The sequence below is a fragment of the Phascolarctos cinereus genome, unplaced genomic scaffold (genome assembly GCF_003287225.1).
Source record: "Phascolarctos cinereus isolate Bilbo 61053 unplaced genomic scaffold, phaCin_HiC Scaffold_4;HRSCAF=312, whole genome shotgun sequence".
In the NCBI taxonomy this organism is placed as follows: Eukaryota; Metazoa; Chordata; class Mammalia; order Diprotodontia; family Phascolarctidae; genus Phascolarctos; species Phascolarctos cinereus.
Window position 1 is genome coordinate 711,195,463 of NW_027555847.1, and position 21,582 is coordinate 711,217,044.

Here is a 21,582-nt window from a genome sequence, read left to right on the forward strand (position 1 = left end):
TTTCTCAGTGATTTGCTACAAACCCTTGGGCCCTCAGGGATTGATCCATATTCCTGAAAAAAGATGCCACACCAAAGAATCAGAAATTGAGGGGATGCCCATCAACTGAGGAATGGCTGACCAAGCTGTGGTAGATGAATGAGAAATGATGAGCAGGCGGGTTTCAGAAGAACCTGGAAAGACTTGTATGGACTGATGCTGAGTGAAGTGAGCAGAACCAGGAGAATGTTGTACACAGTAACAGCCACAGCTGTATGGTGACTAATACTGACAGACTTAACCCTTCTCAGCAATGCAAGGATCTAAGACATCTCCAAAAGTCTCACGATGGAAAATGCTATCCACATCCAAAGAAAGAACTATGGAGTTTAAATGCAGATCAAAGCATACTATTTACTATTTTTTTCCTTCTGTTTTGTTTTCTCTTTCTTGTGGTTCCTCCTATTGGTTCTAATTCTTCCTTACAACATCACTAATGTGAAAATATGTTTAACAGGAATGTATATGTATAGCCTAAATCAGATTGCACGCCGTCTTGGAGAGGGAGAGGGAAAGAAATTTAAAACTCAAAAGCTTATGGAACTGATTGTTGATAAATCAAAATTTATAATAATAAATGATAATAAAACACCCCAAACAATAAATAATAATTATAATAATATTATAAATCATCATCATCATCATAATAAAAAGATCACACACGTAATCTGGGCCTGAGCCTCTTACCAGATAGAGGTGATCAAAGATGAGGGAGGGCTTGTCCATCTGGCCCAGGATGAGAAGCATCTCATTGTCAATGAATTCTTTGAATTCCTTCAGGTTGCAATTCATCTGCTTCTCTAATTCATTGCGTATCTGTGGAGTGGGGAAATGTCAGGAAGAATGATTATTAAGAGACAATTTTCTCCTCAAAGGAAAAAACCATAGCACAGGCCATAGCCCATTAAAAAAAAAAAGTGGTGCCTCTTTTCATCTCAGAGAGGATCAGAGTATTGCCTGTACTACCAGAAGTTATAAATGAGTTTTGTGTTGTTTTGGGTTTCGGTCTAGACCAGAGATTATAAGACAGCAGTGAATCCCTAGTGGGGAAATTTCCTCCATGTAGACAGAATGGCACCTCTTACAATTTATAGTCTAATGCCTGGGTCATTGAGAAGTTAAATGACTTGACTTGAACCTAGTTATTTACCTAGAGACAGACCTTGATATACTATGACACATTGCATCTGGTTTTGTTTAACTGTATCTCGCTCAGGCTGGAAGTTCAGAAGCCACTCATGGGTCTGATCCCTCTACCAAATGGCATGAAAACTCTGACCTACTATTTTCCACCTGAGCTGGTTCTTCCCTCCTTCGGCAGCCTAGTGGTACCTGGCTCCAAGGAGCTCCCCATATCGGTGCCAGACAGGGGGAACATCTGATTGGCTTAGCTCACTGTGGCTCAATTGATCTTGCAGACTCAGCCTATCCCAGGTGCAGCGATTACAGGCATGGACCATGATACCCTGCACACTACAACTTCAAAGTAAAACAAAAAACCAAGGGACCTACATTGAATATATCAGCAGGAAAAAAGATAACTATTTAAATATGTGTAAGAGTATTCACATTAATATGTACAATATGTACAGATATTAAAATATGCATAATACATAATTGCAAAGAACCAGAAACAACATAAATGTACTCAAATGGCTTAGCAAATTATGGGACACTGAGGATGCCAGATACAGAGGAAAGGACCCTAGATTTGAAATAAAAAAGCTAACGTGATGTGAGAGAGAAACAAAACTGGATTTCTCAGTGAATGCAGGAGTAAAACAAGGATTCTTCCCTTTCCCACTGTTATTTGATACAGTTCTCGAAATGGTAGCAGTCGCAATAAGGGAAAGAAATGAAAGGATAAAGACAGGCAAAGAGGAGACAAAATTATCCTTATTTGCTGATGACATGATGCATTACGCTTAGAGAACTCCAGAGAATCAACAGAGAAAGTAACTGAGAAAAAAATGTATAATTCCAGCAAAGTAGGATAATGCTCCCCCCCCCAAAAAAAAATCAACAGCATTTCTATATACCAGTAGGAAAACCCAGGAAGAAAAAAAAAAGAGAAGCCTCCTTCAAAATAGCTATAAAATGGAAATATATGGGAGTCAATCTACCATAGTACCAAGACTCATACATGTTCAATCAAAACTCTTTTTAAAGAAACAGAAGTCTTAGGTCTAAGACTTGGTTCTAATATTTACTAGCCCTGTGACTCTGGGCAAGTCATTTAGCCTCAAATGTAAAATGGAGGCAATATTTCTTATGCTGCTTCTGTCAGGCATATTATGGGGGAAAAGGCTTGTAAGCCTTGTATATAGCACCATGGAAAATGTGATTTTTAAAAATATTATTGCATCATCATAACAGATAAGAACCTAATATCTCAAATTTATCAGGAAATGATACATTTTCAAGGGTAACACACAGTTATCAAATGGTCAAAGGATATGAACAGAAAATTTAGAAAAGAGTACACAATACTGAAAATAAACACCTGACCAAGTAAGTGATCAATCTCACTAGCGGCTGAAGAAATAAAAATGAAAATGACACAGAGGTATCATTTTGTAGCTATTACATTCCCAAGAATAAGTAAAAGTGACCCAACTCAATGCTGGAGGGAAGGGATGTTGTGGAAAAGTAGGGAAACTCATACAGTGCTGGTGGAATTACGGATTAGAAGATTCTTTTTGGAAGGTAAGCCATAAAAATAATAATACCCTTGGACTCAATAATCTTTGTTACTGGGAATATACCCTGAGTATGTGATGATACAAAAAAGGTGATCTGCTCTACACACATACACGCGCGCGCGTACACACACACACACACACACACACACAAACACATGATGATATGTACTACATCAGTGTTTTATATACTGATTTGTAGTACTGAGATACCTTAGCATTCTATAATAATGCAAAGAAAGAGAGGTGGATAGAGAGGGAGAGATAAGCTGCTGTGGACATTTTGCATGTGGCAATTACTTTTTAGGTGTAAATGCCAAGTCTTCCTGATTCCAGGCCTGGTGCTCTATCTATTTTGCACTACCTAGTTGCCCTGGCATACATTAAGTGCTTAATAACAGGAGGCAGGTAGGTGGCCAAGTAGAGTCAAGAAGACCTGAGTTATAAACCTCCCTCAGACACTCATTAGCTGTGTACCTCTGGGCAAGCCATTTCACTTCTGTCTGTCTCAGTTTCTTCCTCTGTAAAATGGGGATAATAATAATAGCATCTCCCTCCCAGGGTTGCTGTGATGCTCAAATGAGAGAATATTTGTAAAGTGCTTTGCAAATCTTAAGGAGCTCCATGAATTTCAGCTCTTATTATGATATCATTATTATGAATAAACGTTTGATCATAAATCAATTATCAAAAAGCACTTAAGTGCCTACTATGTCTACTATGATGCCAGGCTTTGAAAGGCTGCAAAGACAATGAACGAAACAATTCCTGCTCTTAACAGTCTTATATATTATATCAGGGGATACAAGTACAAAGATGAAATGTAAATATATATTACAAGTATTACATTCATAATATTTATACATAATATAAATATTATATAGAAATATATTTATATATAATATATATAAATATATAATAAATATAAAGAAAGTAAATGATAAATTCAAGGCCATTAAAATGCGAGGTAATTAGGGAAGGAGGGCACTAGGTTTAGAATAAAAAAAGAATAAAAAAAAGCTTATTCAAGGCTTACTGTCTCAAACACCATGTAACCCCACTAGTAGAGACAAGGGAAGGAAAGAAGAGGTGCAAAAATGGCCTGATCTGGCAAACGAGGGATGGAGTGGATGGGGAGAGAAGGAGGGTATAAGGTACACGCTGACGTCATGCATCTGGCCGACTGGAAGCATGGTGGCACCTCTGATAGGTAGAAACACACAAGTTTGGAGGATTCAAGGGTCTGGGGGGAAGATGAGGAGCTCCATCGTGGACCTGCTGAGTTTGTAGGGCTGCTGAAATGTCCAGCTGGTAATGTGGGGCAGGTAAGAGATGGAGGTGGGGGGAAGAGAAAGAGACAGAGAGAGAGAGAGAAGAGAGAGAGAGAGAGAGAGAGAGAGAGAGGAGAGAGAGAGAGAGAGAGAGAGAGGAGGAAGAGGGAGAAGGAAGAGAGAGGAAGAGAGAAGAGAGAGAGAGAGAGGTACATATATATGTATGCACATATGCATGTGAGTGAATATATACATATAGCTAGCTAGACAGATAGAGATAGATGTATCTGGGAGTCATACTAACTAAACCATGAGAGCTGATGAAAGAAGCAGATCGTAGCTTTACAGGCCATCTTGTCCACTCCCCTCATTTCATGGAGGGTGCCCCATCTGTAAAATGGGGGGATTTCCACTAGCTAAGTGACTGAAAGCATGTTGTCACAGTATGATTTAAGGCTTCAAATATATTCTCAAGCCCACAAATGATCACCCATGGGGACCAAAGGCGTGAGATACAGTCTAGGGCAAGAGGAGATATAAAAATTTGAAGGAAATTAAACCCATTTTCACACAGGAAAAAAAATTTTGTAGGCTGTTATTTTTGGATTCCTATGTGATTTTTTTTTTATTTTAGAGGGAAAAATAACACCAGAATAAAAATTTTCTCAAGGCTTCTGTGGTAAGATAGCTTGGTAAATTTTTTTTTTCTTCTTTTAAAGCTTAATAATTTCTCAGCTTCTACAAACCTAGCTCTTATATTTATTAATTGTGACATCAGGCTAGTCACATCCTCTGCCCAAGCCTCAGTTTTTCCATCTGTAAAATGGGGATTGAATTGTAAAGAGATTTGTGAACAATGGGGCACCATGGAGACCCAAGCTGGAATGCTCATTCTCTTACTTCTTTGGAGGTCACATTTTCCAAGTCCTGACTCATCATGATGCTTCGGAGCTTGGCTTTGATGAGGCGCTCTGTTCTTTCCCCTTCTGTTGGCCTGGGGGAGAAAGAATACTGAGGAAATCCCAGGAATCTTGGGGGGGCACTGTGGAAGCAGGTATTGGACTAAAGCCTCCTGGGAGCGCCCATGGTCCCTGCTTGTGACACCTTGGTTGGAGGTGCCAGGACTTTTTAACAGGAAGAGAGCAGGGCAGAGGTCAAAATGTAGGTTGTGTCTTTGGAAAGTCCCTCAAAAACATTGGGAACAGCTGAGAGGCCCTGAATGGGGAACCAAAAAAAAAGAAACCTGGAATCCAAATCAAAGATGCCAGCCACTCTCGGGTCGAGTTGGGGATGGAATCAGGAGGAGAGATTCTTTTGGAAAAGCAAGTTGGAGCAGCTGAGAGATACAAGGCTGAGGGCTGCTGCCAGGTAGGGCTGGGAGAGTAAGGTGTCTGGGAAGCACTGGCCTGGGAGGCAGAAGACTTAGATTCTGGACTCAGCTCTGCCACTAAGCACCTGTGTGCCCCTGGGCAAATCACTGCCCTTTGCTCTTCCCAGTTCTGCCGCTTAAGCGAGAGAACAGGGATAAGTGACCTTTAAAAACCTTCCCAGCTGACATTCCCTGTTCTAAGGTCCTTCCCAGCCCTGGCATTCCCTGTTCTAAGGGCCCCTCCCAGCCCTGGCATTCCCTGTTCTAAGGGCCCCTCCCAGCCCTGGCATTCCCTGTTCTAAGGGCCCCTCCCAGCCCTGGCATTCCCTGTTCTAAGGCCCCTCCCAGCATTAATGTTGTGTTCTCTTTCTGGACTCATTTCCGGGACTGATATTCTTATAGATTTAATAAATTCTAAGGTCCTGTCTAGATCTAAAACTCGACATTCCCCATTCTAGCTAGAGAGTGGATTCCTCTTCCGAGAAGGGAGGGATGAGGGATGTGGTGGGAACACCCGGCTGGCTTGGAGGGAGGGTAAGGGGAAACCTTGGCACCTACTTGTCCACAAAGAGGGCCGGGGAGTCCGGCCTCGTGGACTCCAGGTCCTGCATGGCATTCCACTCATTGATGCAGCTCTGATCGGAGCCGATACAGCTCTCGTAGTAGGTGGCCCACACCAGGGCCATGCCTCCAGGGAAGTAGTTGTATCTCCGGGCCACCTCACAAGCCTTGTGCAGAATCTGGAGGGCAGACCTGCAGGTGGGGAAAGATAGAAGACAAGACCTAGCAATGGTCAAGGGCTGCTGGGGGTATCTTTGCAAGGGCAGGAAAGATGGACGAGCGATGGAGATTTGGCTTCTTTCAGCCCAAGAAACATTTATTAAGAACCGATTATGTTGGGGCAGCTCGGTGACGTGGTGGATAGAGCACTGGCCCTGGAGTCGGGAGGACCTGAGTTCAAATCCAGCCCCAGACACTTGACACTTACTAGCTGTGTGACTCTGGACAAGTCACTTAACCCTGATTGCCTTGCAAAAAATAAAATAAAGAACCAATTATGTGCAATGCCCTGTGCTAAGCACTGGGGATGCAAAGACAAACATGACACCATCCCTCCCTTCACGGAGCTTTGGTTGCTGGTCGGCCCATGTTCAATTGCGACCCCATTTGGGGTTTTCTTGGCAAAGAGACTGGACTGGTTTGCCATTTCCTTCTTCAGCTCATTTTACAGAGGAGGAAACTGAAGCCCAGGGGGTTCAAAGTGATTTAGGATTATAGGAGCATAGGCTGAGAGGTGCAAGGGACCTTAGAGGTCATCTGGCCCAAGCCCCTCACTGTACAGAGGCCCAAACAGGGTAATCACGCACCCACGGTCCTTGAGGCAGTAAACAGCAGCCTGGCCCCATCTCAGCCCCAAACCCAAGGCTCGTGCCCCTACACCACGCTGACCTCATGCCCCAGAACGCAGTGGGACAGTCCCATCCCACTTGAATCCTGCTTTATATTTCTAAGACGCTTCAAGCTTCCTGTCCACAGCCCTGTGAAATGGGTATATTATTCTCATCTGATAGATGAGCAAACTGTCTCTCAGAATAGGATCCTGACTTATGATTCTTTTCTCTTTTTTCATGCCATGGTTTACCTTAGAAAAACTCCACGAGTCAGAGTGACTTCTGAAGTTGCCATTATTGTGAACACATTAACCCAACAGGGTTGCCATGATGGATTCCTAACCTAAGCCTGCTGCCACTTAGACCGAAGTGAGCAAGCCCTGGAGGGACACAGGCTGGGACCAAAGACGGGGAGGCTGTCAGGGTTGGGGGTGGGGTGGAACCACGCTGAAAAGCTAAAGGGCTGATTTGGTCACTTTGGTCTCACATATGCAGGGAGGCTCGGAAACCTCAGCACCTGGAACTTCCCAAGTGGGCGTGCTGAATATGACACTAAGAACATAAGAATGTGACATTGGAGTAGGGACAGAAATGGGCTGGATCTCCTGGACTCAGCCATAAAACCCACTGCGGCCACATGTAGGCCTGTGGACGCTCTGAAGGTGGACTCAGTATGCATGTGACTCTGGAACACTCCCACCCTTCCTGAGCATCTCACTTTAACTGGATCATACATATAGAGCTAAAAAAAGACCTCAAAAGCCATCTAAGTTGTTTCACTGTACAGATGAGGAAACTGAGGCTGACAGTATGGAGTGACTTGTCCAGGGTCATACTGCAGTAAGCGTCTGAGACAGGATTTGAAATCAGGTCTTCCTAATGCAGATGACATAGATCCGTTCACTGCTCTAAGCCTCCTTTTCTCTTTGTGAAAATGATGGCTGGACTAGACACACTTTAAAAGTTCATTTCTAGAAATAACACACAGTAAGGCTCCTCCCAACCTTGACATCCCTGTTCTAAGGCCCCTCCCAGCCCTGACATCCCTGTTCTCAGGCCCCTCCCACCCTGACATCCCCTGTTCTAAGGTCCCTCCTAGCCCTGACATCCCTGTTCTCAGGCCCCTCCCACCCTGACATTCCCTGTTCTAAGGCCCCTCCCAGCCCTGACATCCCTGTTCTCAGGCTCCTCCCAGCCCTGACATCCCTGTTCTAAGGTCCCTCTCTGCTCTGATATTCTCTGTTCTAAGGCCCCTCCAGCTTTGACATTCTTTGTTCTGAGGCCCCTCCCAGCTCACGTCTTATAGGATGCCACCGGGTGCCTGAAAAGGAAAACCTCTAATGGGCACTGAAGAAAAACCACCGAGCAAAGTCTAGCTTGCTGGACTGACACCTTGCCCATCGATGTCCACCCAGGAGAGCTAAGGCAGCCTAGGGGATGGGGTGGGGGTGGTAAATGACGCTTCTTCCCCCGTTTCTGCCATCAGCCCATGAGAATGTGCATCGACACTTACCACATGGCCTGGACAGACACCGGCTTAAAGACATGCATTCTTCCTGCTGTGCTCACACTGAATCCACTGAGAAAAAGAAAGAAAAAATAAACTTGCTCTATGTGAGAAATCACACTCCCTAAACAAACAGGCTGGGACTGGGACAGGGCGACACATGTCTGATGCTGGGCTGGGGCAGTGCCAGAGGTGTGGCCACAAGGGGGAGCCCTCTAGTGCTCTGGGAATGGATAGAACTGCAGAGTGGTAGAGTAGAACAGAAGCTCTGACATTCCCTGTTCTCAGGCCCCTCCCACCTCTGACATTCCTTGTTCTCAGGCCCCTCCCAGCTCTGATATCCCCTGTCCTAAAGCCCCTCTGGGCACTGACATCCCCTGTTCTAAGGCCCTCCCAGCTCTGACATTCCTTGTTTTCAGGCCCCTCCCAGCTCTGACATCTCCTGTTCTAAGGCCCCTCTGGGCTCTGAGGCTCTGTGCCAACTCTTCCAAGGTTCCTTCTAATCCTAACATGCTGTGACTCTACTCATCCTCTTTCCCTTCCCGCCTTCCCTTCCTCATTTTAACAATGGTCTCATTCTGAAAACCCACCAGGCTGTGCCTTTAGGCTCCATTTCCTATTGAAGTTCTTCAGTAACTGAACCTCCTTCCATAAGGGTCCAAGAAGGAACCCTGGCTCACTCCCCTCAACACACTTCTGCCCCAGTGAATGATGGTTACATCATTCACTGCCTTGGTCAGTGGTGGGCTGTCCCAAGCTGGAGGCCTTTCCTGCAGGGGACGGAATGAGAGGTGACAGGGTCTTCCTCCAGCCCTCTTCTCAAAGGAGCCATTTTCAGCCCCACTCACCCATCTCCATCGAGGTGTATCTTGGTGTCACTCCACAGACGAAGGACCATCCCGATGGTACAGCTCGTGCTGTGGGGAAGAGGAGGCAGACAAGAGCTTACAGAGGGTCTCACGCCCTTGCACCCTTGCTGCACCCCAGCCCCCCAACCAGCCCTCCATGTTCATATCGGAAAAAGAATAACACATCCAACCGTCCCAATGACTTGGGATGGAACCACCAAGGGAAAGGCCAAGAACCAGACGAGAAGCAGAAGAGACCTCAGGGACATTTATTATTCCCCACCCCCATTTTACATCAGAGGGAAACTGAGGCCCAGAGAAATAAAAGATCATAGGTGTAGAACTGAAAGGGACTTTAGAGGTCCATTTTACAGGACAGGAAACTGAGGCCCACAGAAATCATAATATCACAGATTTAGAACAGAAAGGGACCTTAGAGGTCATCTAATCCAACCCTACCACTTTCTAGAAAATAAAACTGAGACCCAGAGAATTAAGGTGACTTACCCTAGAACATACAGGCAGTATGTGGCACAGCTAGGGACAGGGTCTGGAGGCTAAAGATCTGACATCTGACTGTTACCACCTATGTGACCTTGGGAAAGTCACTGGACTTTGCTGTGACTCAGTTTCCTCACCTTTACAGTGACTTGGTCTCCTAGACCTGCAATCCTGGGACTTTCAATCCTGCCTTCCTTCCACAGGGCCAAGCTCTCCCTTTGATGTGAACGGCTATCCCAGAGAAGGGTTTGGCCCCAGGAGGAGCGCCAAGGAGTCTAACTTAGGCTTGATGGAAGCTTTCTAAGAGGGGAGGACTGCCTTGATTTGTAGGAGGCTGCCCCAAGCTGGAGGTTTCTAAGCAGGGTCAGGATGCCCATCTGTGGGACACTTTGTCCAGGGATGGGTTGGACTGAATATGTCCGAAGTCCCTCCCACTGTGGAGGCTACAATACCAAAGCCACAAGGGGGCTTTGTGACAGATACCCCACTTCGAGGGATGAAAAGAAACAGGGGCCTGTGACAAAGGACTTTATTATACCCAATGCAGTGAGAGCAAGTCAGCACTGATTCTGGCAGGAGCCTCATCAAGATGAGACGGTCGAAATAAAGTGTAAATTGTTTCTAATACACCTGCTAGATCTGAAATTTCTGTGCTTTAAAACGGTGGCGTCAAAATCAAATAGAAATGGGGAGAGGGAGAAAGAAGCCCTACATGAGGTCCCTGCCAACTACACATCTGCTTAGAAAGCTACATGTTAACATTATCTGTGTTCTATTGCATTTTTATTTATTTTGTCAAATATCTCCCAATTACAGCGAGTGTTGTGGCCCACGGGAGTTTGACGCCTCTACTCTAGAGGCCAAACTCTCCTCTCTTCTCCTTCTCTTTCCTCTCATCCGCCCTCCCTTGCCCTCATCTCCTCTCTTCTCTCTCTACACTTGGTGATTTCATCTCGCTCCCATTATCATCTCTACACGATGCCCAGATTTCACATCCAACCCTCTGTGGAGTTCCCTTCCTCCATTTCCAAACACCGATTAGACATTTCCAAGTGGATGTCCCATAGACACCCCAGATTCCACATGTCCATGCCGGAACTCCTTATCTCTCTGTCCACAGCGGCCCCTCGGTTCCCATTTGTTTTTTTTTTAATTATTAATTTATTTTGATTTATCAACAATCACGTCACAACACTCACAGCTTTTGAGTTTTAAATTTTTCTCCCCCTCCCGCTCCACTTCCTTCCCCAAGATGGTGAGCAATCTGATATAGGCTCTACATGCGGTTCCCATTTCTGTGGAAGGTCCGACCAACCTTCTGGTCCCCAGGCTCACAATCTCACCTCTTCCCTCCCAGTCACCTGCCTAAGCAATCGATGCCAAGTCAGGTTGTTTCTGTCTTGACAACATCTCTCACGCGCGTTCCTTTCTCTAATCACAGAGAGCTACCAACCTAAGTCAGGACCCAATTGGAACAGTCCCTTAATTGGTCTTAACACTGGCTGCTCTCAGAGGTATCCTCCACAGTTGCCAAAGTGATTTTCCCAAAGCCCTATCTTGTGATGTCACCACCTTACTGAATAAACTCAGATGGCTCCCTATTACCTCTAGGGCCAAATATACGATTTTCTGTTTGGCCTGTAAAGCCCTCTACCACCTGGCTGCGGTGCGCATTTCCAGGCTTATTAAATTACTCCTCTTTACAGTACAGAAGGGGCAGCTAGGTGGCACAGCGGATAGAGCTAGAGGGGGAAGATTCCTCTTCCTGAATTCAAATCCAGCCCCAGACACTTCCTAGCCATGTGACTCTGGGCAAGTCACTTCACCCTGTTTGCCTCAGTTTCCTCATCTGTCAAAGGAGCTAGAGAAGGAAATGGCAAACCATTCTAGTATCTCTGCCAGGAAAGTCCCAAATAGGGTCACAAAGAATCAACATGACTGAAAACCAATTGAACAAAAAACCGTCCAGAAGAAGGAGCTTTCTTGTTGTTCTTCACACATGACAGCTCATCTCTCATCACTGGGCTGTTGCCCAGGCAGTCCCACCTGCCTGGAATGCACTTCCTCCTCATCTTCTCTTTTTACAATCTCTAGTTTCCTTCAAAGCTTAGCTCCAACTTCACCTCCTACAGAAGGACTTTCACAATTACTCACAGCTGCTAGTGCAGCCAGGCTAAAAAACCCACTGGGTATTTTTTTCATGTATACTACGCATATGTTTATATGTGTGTATGTTGTCTCCCATGAGAGAATGTAAGCATCCTGAGGGCAGGAACGGCTTCACTTTTGTTTTGTTTCTCCAGCAACAAACCTGTTACCTGGCATACAGGAGGAGTTTAATAAATGCTTGTCGACTTATGGATAAAGTAATTTCATTGTTAAGATCCTAAATTTAGAGACAGAAGGGACCTCAGGGGCCAAGTCCAACCCCTTCATTTTATAGATGAGGAAACTGAGGCTCAGGAGGATTAAATAATATGCTTCTGATCACATAGCTAGGAAGTGTCAGAGACAGGATTTGAACCCAACTCAGAACTGTCCCTGTTCTAAGGTCTCTCTGAGCCCTGACATTCCCTGTTCTGAGACCCCTCCCAGCTCAGACATTCCCTGTTCTAAGGCCCCTCCCAGCTCAGACATTCCCTATTCTAAGGCCCCTCCCAGCTCAGACATTCCCTGTTCTGAGGCCCCTCCCAGCTCTGACATCCCCTGTTCTAAGGCCCCTCCCAGCTCAGACATCCCCTGTTCTAAGGCCCCTCCCAGCTCAGACATAATGGTGGCACAGTTGCTATAGCAATGGACCTGGGAGTCAGGCAGCCCTGAATTCAAATCCAACCTCAGACATGTATTAGCTCTGTGACCTTGGGCAAGTCATTTAACCTCTGTTTGCCTCAGTTTCCTATATATAAAATCAGGATTACAGTAGCACCTACTTCCCAGGGCTGTTGTAAGGATCCAAGGAGATAATATCTGTAAAAAAAATGCTTAGCACAGTGCCTGGTACACAGTAGGTGCCACATAAATGCTTATTTCCTTCCCCTCCCCCCAGCTCAGAGACCCTGAACTGAGACGACTGTTCTGTACCCCAAGGCTGGCACACTGGAAACCCTGGACAGAGGCAGCTTGGGCCACGTCAGCCGTGGCCCCAGGTTCCAATTTCAGGAGGGGTCCTACATCGGGGTAAGTACTACAGGGTCCGGCAGCCTCAGCAGGGCCCCTTGGCACATGGCCTAGCCCTGCTCAGGACCCTGGGGCCCTGTCTGGACACTCCAGCTCTTTTAAAAAGCCCTAGCCCGGCCTGGTTTTGTTTTGCTGTCCCATAAGGAGTCTCTTAACCTTTGAGGAAATAAAACCCAGATGTGGCAGGGTCCAGTGCTACCTGCAGGGCCTTTTGTTATTTTTGTTGCTGTTTTCTAAATCATCAAGCCTTCTCAGTTGATGATGAAAATTGTTTGGACGTGGAAAAACTAGGCTTCTAAGAGAGCTCTGTGGCCATGCCAGGGAGCAGCGCTGCCAGCCCGACGGCCTCTGGGTCTTCTATCCTGGTTACCTTTTAATGGGCTCCCCAGAGAATCACTTTCCACCAGCACAGAGAAGGTGCCCCGGGGCCAAGTGAGACTGAAATCTGGCTCCCAGCTACCTGCCAGGGAGCTCAGACTCCCAGCGACTCCCTGCCTGCCACAGCCAGAGTCCAAGACAACCGGACACTCTCAGCTGGGAGACAGAACTTCAGCCTCAACATCCTGAAGGATCAGGAGATGAATAAAATCACAGCATTTAGAGTCAAGCCAGAGGGGGCTTAGGAGAGGTCCAACTCATCTCCTTTTACAAGTGAGGAAACTGAGGCCCAGAGAGGGCCTGCCCACGGTCACACAGCGGCCAAGCTGGGGTTCAAATCCAGGTGGGTCAGAGTTCAGAGGGGGCCTTAGAAAACTGGCTTTCTTTGCATTTTTATTCAACAGTATTCCCCCTCCCCCCATCCCTTTCACTGGAGTTGAGACTAGGGAGCTCAGAGATCAGAATCCAGACTCCTCATTTTACAGAGGAGAAACTGAGTCTGGAAAGAGGCTAAGAGACCTGTCCTTTTCAGTTCTAAATCCTGTGACATTCACAGTCAAACTCAAAGTATCTCACACCCATGTGATCCTTACAAAGTTATTATATGATTAATTATTATTGCTTTTTATTTTACAGCTGAGGAAATTGAGAAGGGATGTGTCAAGGTCAGACAGGTAGTAAATGGCAGATTGAGATCTGAACTCAGGTCTTGCGATTTCAACTTTAGGTCTCTCCACACTGTACCCACACTGCCTCCCCAGAAAGCCGAGGGGATTAGAATTCATGCCACCCAAAGATCAGCTAAAGGAACTGGGTGTGTAGGGGAGAGAAATAAGAGAAGAATCCAAGGGATCCCGGATCTGGAGCGAGAAGGGACCCAGGGGATCATTAAATGCAACTCTCCTTTTATAGTTGAGGAAACTGAGGCACCATGATTTATTCAAAGGGATAGCAGAGGTAGGATTGGAACACAGGTCCTCTAACTCCAAATGCAGTTTTTAAAGAGATGTTTAGAAGGATTAGCTAAAGGGCAGCTAGGTGGTGCAGCGGATAGACCACTGGGTGTGGAGTCAGGAAGATTCCTCTTCCTGGGCTCAAAACTGGCCTTAGACACTTACTAGCCGTGTGACCCTGGGCAAGTCACTTCACTCTGCCTCAGTTTCCTCATCTGTCAAATGAGCTGGAGAAGGAAACAGCAAACCACTCCATTATCTCTGCCAAGAAAACCCCAAAAGGGATCATGAAGTGTGCCACAGGGACATTGCTCAAACACACATCTGATTTTGTCACTGCCCAGCTCAGTAAACTCCAGAGACTCCTTATTACTAAAGACTCTTCCACCAGGCATATGTGGCTCCGACTTACCTTTGCATCTTCATTAGCTAACAGTAGTAATAATTAACATTCACATCTGGCCACTAGGTGGCGCCATAGTGCACAGAGCTCCTGCTAAAAATACTCAAACCTTGCTTTTGAATTTTCCCCTCCAAACTGCCTGCTCCCCCCCCCCACCTCCAACCAAACACACCTCTCCTTGCTGGAAAAGTCCACTCCCAGCAGGACATTCTCTTCCGTGTCCTGTCGCCCGCTGCTGTACACCACTACCATGTACCTGACGCGGTCCGTCCACACACTCTCCAGGCGTACCGCCTGCAAGGAAGTAATGATGCAATCATGTCTTTTGGACAGGCCTGAGATATGAAGCAAACCAATCCAGTAAGTATTTACTAAGCCAAGCACTCTGCTAGGAGCTGGGAATACATGGACAAAAGGAAGAAAATCCCTGCTCTCTGGGAGTTTACATTTTACTAGAGTCTGCAACATACAACATTCAATTTAATTAGAATTTATTAAATGCTGACTATGTTTGGGGCTGGGGACACCAAGACATAACCAAAGCAATCCCTGCCCTCAAGAAACTTACACCCTAGTAGGAAGGCATAAAATGAATAAGATAAGACAGGAAACAATATGGTTTGCTGGAAAAAGCCACTGCTTCTAACTAGGGTTCAAATCATGCCTTTTACATCTATTAACTGGGTAACTCTTGAGTAACTCATTTAATATCTCTAAGCCTCAGTTTCCCTCATCTGCAAAATGAGAGATTTGTACTACATAACCTCTGAGTTCCTGTCCAGTTCTAGGTCTCCTATCCTATAAATACAGACACAATTATTTGAGGAATAGGGAATCACTAACAACTAGGGGATGTCATTTCCTTCTGCAAAATGTTATCATATGGAATTAGGAAAATTCATTTATTTATCTACCCATCCATCTATGTATTCATCCATCCGTCCATCCATCTATCCATACACTTTTCTATCCACTCATCTATCCACCAATCCATCCCCCATCCATCCTACCATTCACCCACCCTTCCTTCCATCCACCCACACATCCACCCCCTCACCCACCCACCCACCATTATTCAGATCTCCAGAATAAGCAAAGTTCCTTGCCAGGCTCTTGGGGAAAATGGACAAACTTGGCTTTGTTTCTCTCTTTTTTTCCTTTCATAGATTTGGAAATTGGAAATTCATACGAAATTTAAAGAGTGGAGATCATAATTAAATACAGTTTAAAAATAAGAAAGAAGTAAACAGGGAATCAGAAATCCTAGGATGCAGACTTGGCTCTGCTACTAACATCTTATCTAAACTTGGGCGATTTACTTTTTACTCTTTGGGCCTCAGTTTACCCACCTACAAAATAAAGAGATCTGGATCAGAGCAACGTTTCCCAGAATAATTTGGCCACCAAACATTTTTATGGTTGAAGTAAACTGATGGAAGGAGGGAAAGGGGACAAGCATTTTAATTGAGCATGTATTTTGTGCCAGGCACTGTGCTAAGTACTTAACAAAGATAATCTCATTTGATTCTCACAACAATCCTGGGAGGTAGGGGCTATTATTATTACTATTATTATCCCCATTTTACAGATGAGGAAACTGAAGCAAAAAGAAGTTAAATGAATTATGCAGGGTCACACAACTAGTACTTATCTGAGCTGGGATTAGAACACAGGTCTTCCTGAACCCAGGACCAGTGTGTTATTCAGTGAGCTACCTAGCAGTCTGATAAACAATGGTCTAGGGTGCCTTGAAAGCATAAATTAAAGGGGTTCGAGACCAAAAAATCGCAAGCTAAGCCTACTTTATAGCATTCAATCTAAGTGACTGCAGCTTGACCTATTTAAAGTTACTGGTGACAAAAAATGGGAAATGGATAAATGAAAGGACACTGACACAATAGGGTAGAAAAGTTTAACAAGTAAACAATGAAGCAAATAAAAGAGCATAAAAAACCATCTTAGTCAGCCAGCATTTGACCTCTTTGGTAAGGGGAGAAATACGGCAACAATGTTGAATGGTACGGATATAATTTCAAATTCAGCATTTTAGTCAGGAAAATAATGCTAATGTCCAAATTTCTTCACAAAGCAAAAACACCTGAGTTCCAAGGAAAACAATTTGGAAAATTCTGGAGTACAGAATTTCTAAGATTCCTTTCAATCGCAAAACTCTCTGCCTCCCAGTTCCCTGTTCTAAGGCCCCTCCCAGCTCTGACCTTCCCTGTTCTAAGGCCCCTCCCAGCTCTGACCTTCCCTGTTCTAAGCACCCTCCCAGCTCTGACCTTCCCTGTTCTAAGGCCCCTCCCAGCTCTAACACTCCCTGTTCTAAGGCCCCTCCCAGCTCTGACCTTCCCTGTTCTAAGCGCCCTCCCAGCTCTGACCTTCCCTGTTCTAAGGCCCCTCCCAGCTCTGACCTTCCCTGTTCTAAGGCCCCTCCCAGCTCTGACAGTCCCTGTTCTAAGGGCCCTTCCAGCTCTGACATTCCCTGTTCTAAGTCCCCTCCCAGCTCTGACAGTCCCTGTTCTAAGGGCCCTTCCAGCTCTGACATTCCCTGTTCTAAGCGCCCTCCCAGCTCTGACATTCCCTGTTCTAAGGTACCTCGCAGCTCTGACATTCCCTGTTCTAAGGGCCCTCCCAATTCTGACCTTCCCTGTTCTAAGCACCCTCCCAGCTCTGACCTTCCCTGTTCTAAGCGCCCTCCCAGCTCTGACCTTCCCTGTTCTAAGGCCCCTCCCAGCTCTGACCTTCCCTGTTCTAAGTCCCCTCCCAGCTCTGACATTCCCTGTTCTAAGGGCCCTTCCAGCTCTGACATTCCCTGTTCTAAGGCCCCTCGCAGCTCTGACATTCCCTGTTCTAAGTCCCCTCCCAGCTCTGACCTTCCCTGTTCTAAGGCCCCTCTCATTTCTTAGGTTCTATGATCACCGTTCCAGCTTGTTCTGCATCATTCTCAGGAGTGTCAACATGTTCTTTCAGCTGTTCCTACTGAGTCTTCGTGTAAAAGTGCTCAGGATGACATCACTGAGGTTCTCTTTCTCTGCCCTGAGCTATTCTAGAACTCATACAGGGGCACATGGAAGGCCCAACTAGAGTCTGGCATCAAGCAGCACTGTCCTCTCACTTCCCCAGGGTTCCAAGACCCCATCTCAAAACTTCCTGTCAATTCCCCCTTTCCTTCTGGTTGGACATTGATATCCATATTCCTTACCACTGTCAGAAGGACCCCAGAATCCTTGCTCCATTCCAAATCTTGGGCCCACTCTCCCTTTCCCAAGGTGGCAGGCCAATCCCCTTTAGGTTCTCTATACAGCAGAGCAGGAATCCCAACACACACAAAGAGTTCCTGGGTCCTGCTATCTCCCTCATGGACGCTTAATCAGGGCCTTGGGATCTTGCCATCTTTTCATCAGAACTTCCCTTACATGTTGATTCTCTCTCTGTTAGAGTATGAGCACCTTGAGAAAGGGAATGTTTGGGGGTTTTTTTTCCTGTCTGAAATCACAGCATTTAACAATGTGCTTAATATGTAGTAAGTCATTAATAAATGCTATTTCAACCATTCACCCACTCATCCAACTAGTCAGCCATCTCATCCATCTATCCATCTGATTTGGCCATCTGTCTATCCATCCATCTATCTTATCCATTCATGCATTCATCTGACCATCTATTTATCCATCCATCTTATTCATCCACTCATTTATTCATCCATCCATCTAGTTATCTATTCAGCTTATCCATCCATCCACCCATCTGTCTTAGCCATTCATTCATTTCAGCTCCTTTCCCATCAAAATGGGTAAATTCCCACTTTGACCAGCTTTTAATTTAACTTAATTTTTATTTGATATCTTTTTGTTTTCACTTCAGCCATTTGTGGACAACCCACCTCCCACTCCCCCAATGAGACTTTCCTTATAGCAAAGAAGAAAAGAAAACAGTTTAGCAAAAGAAATGGACCCAAATGACAAGTGATCAGTTTTTGTGAAGGGAAATCTCTCTGTGGGTTAAGGCTTGTGTCCCTCAATGGCTCAGACCAACATCCCCCACCAAGGACTCAGCTGCAAGGAATCCTGTCAATCTGGGACCTCTGCTCACCACCCAATTACGTCTTCTTACCAGTTTGATTCTATCTTCACAACGAAGAAGGTTGATCATTACTTGAAGATGTTGGGGCAAGTCACCTATGGGACCCACAGAAAGAGGGTTTAGAAAGATAGAAAGTCATGGGCCACAGATAAGAGAATGATCTCATGGCCAACCCCCAGACCTGAAATGCCAACCTATCCCCTCCACCCCCCAACCATTTCTACCTGTTACTGAGATTCTAATGAACTTACATTTTAACAAAACACTTTTCACAACCCTGGGAGGTAGGGTACAGATGGTGTTACTATCATTGTTTTATAGATGAGGAAGCTGGGGCTCACACTGGAGCCAGTAAGGGGCAGAGCTGGGATCCATACCTAGGTCTCCTGATTCCAAATTCAGCACTCTTTCCACTACATCATTGAGGCCTCACCTGTTTAAATTCTTCCTATACTTCAAGGCTCACCTTAGGAGTACCATTCCCCTCTCTGAAGCTTTCCTTAATGTCTAAACACTGGGCCCCCATACTCATCACATCTTTCTTTTTTTTTTTTGGCAATTGGGGTTAAGTGACTTGCCCAGGGTCACACAGCTAGTAAGTGTCAAGTGTTTGGTCTGCGGCCAGATTTGAAGTCAGGTCCTCCTGACTTCAGGGCCGGTACTCTATCCACTGTGCCACCTAGCTGCCCCATCATCACATCTTTCCAGAGAGAAGTCAAATACCCTTCTCAGAATTTTCATTGGATTTCAGAATTGGAGTGGGGAGAGACTCGAGGGAAGCAGGCAGACCCCCTAGCTGCTGTTACAATAATCCAGATGTGAGGTGATGAAAGCCTACACCAGAGTGAGGGCAGCTCAGAGGAGAGAAGGGTGTATGTTAGAGAGATGCTGCACAGGTGAAACTGATGAGAGATGCTGATTGACCAGGGATACTGCACAGGTGAAATTGACAAGAGATGCCGCAAAGGTGAAATTGATGAGAGATTCTGATTGACAAGAGGTGCTGCACAGGTGAAATTAACAGGCCTTGGCAAAAGATTGGATATGGGGATGAGAGAGAATGAGGAATCCAGGATGTCTCCTAGGTTGGGAGCCTGAGGAATTGAAAGGATGGTGGTACCCTCGATAGTAATAAGGAAGATAGGAAAGGGAGGGTTTGGGTGGAAGAGAATAAGTTCTGCTTTGGATGTGTCAAGTTTAAGCGTCTACTGGACATCTAGTTTGAAACACCTGAAAGGCCACTGTAGATGCGAGACTGAAGGTCAGCAGAGAAACTGGGACAGGAAAGGGAGATTTGAGAATCATCAGAATAGAGATGGTAATTCAATTCATGGGAACTGATGAGATCACCAAGTAAAGTAGTATAGAGGGAGATAAGAAGAGGGCCTGGGACAGACCCTTGAAGGACACCTATGGTTAGAGGACATGATCTGGAGGAGGATCCAGCAAAGGAGACTGAGAAGGAGCAGTCAGAGAGGGAGGAGGAAAACCAGGACAGAAGTGCCCTGAAAACTTAGAGAAAAAAGAGCATTAAGGAAGAGTGATCAACAGTTTCAAAGGCTGCAGAGGTCAAGGAGAATGATGATTGAGAAAAGGCCATTGGATTTGGCCACTAAGAGATCATTGGTAACTTTGAGAAAGCAGTTTCAGTGGAAATATGAAGTCAAAACCAGAATTTAAGGGGTTAAGGGGGGGGGAGAGGAGGGAGAGAGAGGGAGAGAGAGAGAGAGAGAGAGAGAGAGAGAGAGAGAGAGAGAGAGAGAGAGAGAGAGAGAATGGAGGCTCCTATTATAGAGAGCCATTTTGAGGAGTTTAGCTATAAAGCCATAGGACAATAGTTATCAGGTATAAAAGAATCAAGTGAGGGTTTTTTGAGGATGGAGGAGACATGGGCACGTTTGTAGGCAGTAGGCAGCAGAGAGAGAGAGAATGAAAATAAGTGAGAGTGTGGAAGACAGAGGGGGCAATCTGTTGGAGGAGACAGGATAGAATGGAGTCACTTGAACGAGTAGAGGAGTTAGCCTTGTTAAAGGGTAAGGCCATCTCATCATGTGACATGGGGTGGAGGAGATGGTGGCAGATAATTGATAGGAGATGAGGAAGAGGGGAAAAGAGGGAGTTCACGGCAAATGCTTATTTTTTTCTGGTAAAATAAGAGGCAACAGGTACTAATTGAGAGGGTAAAGGGAGGGGGGACTCATGGGAGGTTTGGAAGACCCACTATAGAGAGTGAAAGAGTGAGATGATAAGAAAGGCAGAGTAGTAGGACTGCTGAGCAGCACTGAGGACCCAGCTGAGGTTATGTAACATAAATCTATAGAGGGCCCACCATGTATCAGACGGCCTACAGATACTGTTTCATTCATCTTAATAACAGCGGCCTGCCATGCATCCCCTCCTGGAATGCTCTTCCTCTGAGAATCTCCCCAGCTTCCTCCAAGGCTTGGCACACACGTGCTGCCTCCTACAGGGAGTCCTCCCTGATTGCTCTGGTCACTTTCTCCCTCCTTATCAGAGCAGGACCTCAGCTGGAATCTTGACTTTTGTAACCCTGGGCATGCCATTCAAGTTTTTGGGCCTCAGTTTCCCCAAAAAGAGGGGATTGGACTTGATGGCCCTAGGTTTCCTGCTAATTGTAAATCTATGATTCTATCCTGTGTTTATAGGCTGTATGCCCCAAGAAGAAAGTCAGCTCCCCCAAGGCTGGGGTTCCTTTTAGTTTTGTCTTTGTATCTCTAATGGGATGCTAGGAGGCGCCATGGAGCAGGAAGACTCATCTTCCTGAGTTCAAATCTGGCCTCAGACACTTACTAGCTGTGTGACCCTGGGCAAGTCACTTAACTCTGTTTGCCTCAGTTTCCTCAACTCTAAAATGGGGATGATAATAATAGCATCAACCTCTCAGAGTTGTTGAGAGGATCAAATGAAATAATAATTGTAAGCATTTCGTGCAGTACCTG

At 45.7% G+C, this 21,582-nt stretch overlaps 1 protein-coding gene across 2 annotated transcripts in view; it reads right to left on the reverse strand.

Moving 5' to 3' along the window:
• Window positions 1–21,582, reverse strand: part of SSH1 (slingshot protein phosphatase 1) — a 102,682-nt gene that overhangs the window by 28,728 nt on the left and 52,372 nt on the right. For both annotated transcript variants that reach the window (XM_021007977.2, XM_021007981.2), the window contains 7 exons: window positions 18,653–18,717; window positions 14,709–14,830; window positions 9,125–9,193; window positions 8,283–8,348; window positions 5,937–6,131; window positions 4,910–5,003; window positions 727–855 (listed from right to left, as the gene is read on the reverse strand). In XM_021007977.2, coding sequence (XP_020863636.1) covers window positions 727–855; window positions 4,910–5,003; window positions 5,937–6,131; window positions 8,283–8,348; window positions 9,125–9,193; window positions 14,709–14,830; window positions 18,653–18,717 — 740 coding nt within the window. The remainder of the gene's footprint in view (window positions 1–726; window positions 856–4,909; window positions 5,004–5,936; window positions 6,132–8,282; window positions 8,349–9,124; window positions 9,194–14,708; window positions 14,831–18,652; window positions 18,718–21,582) is intronic.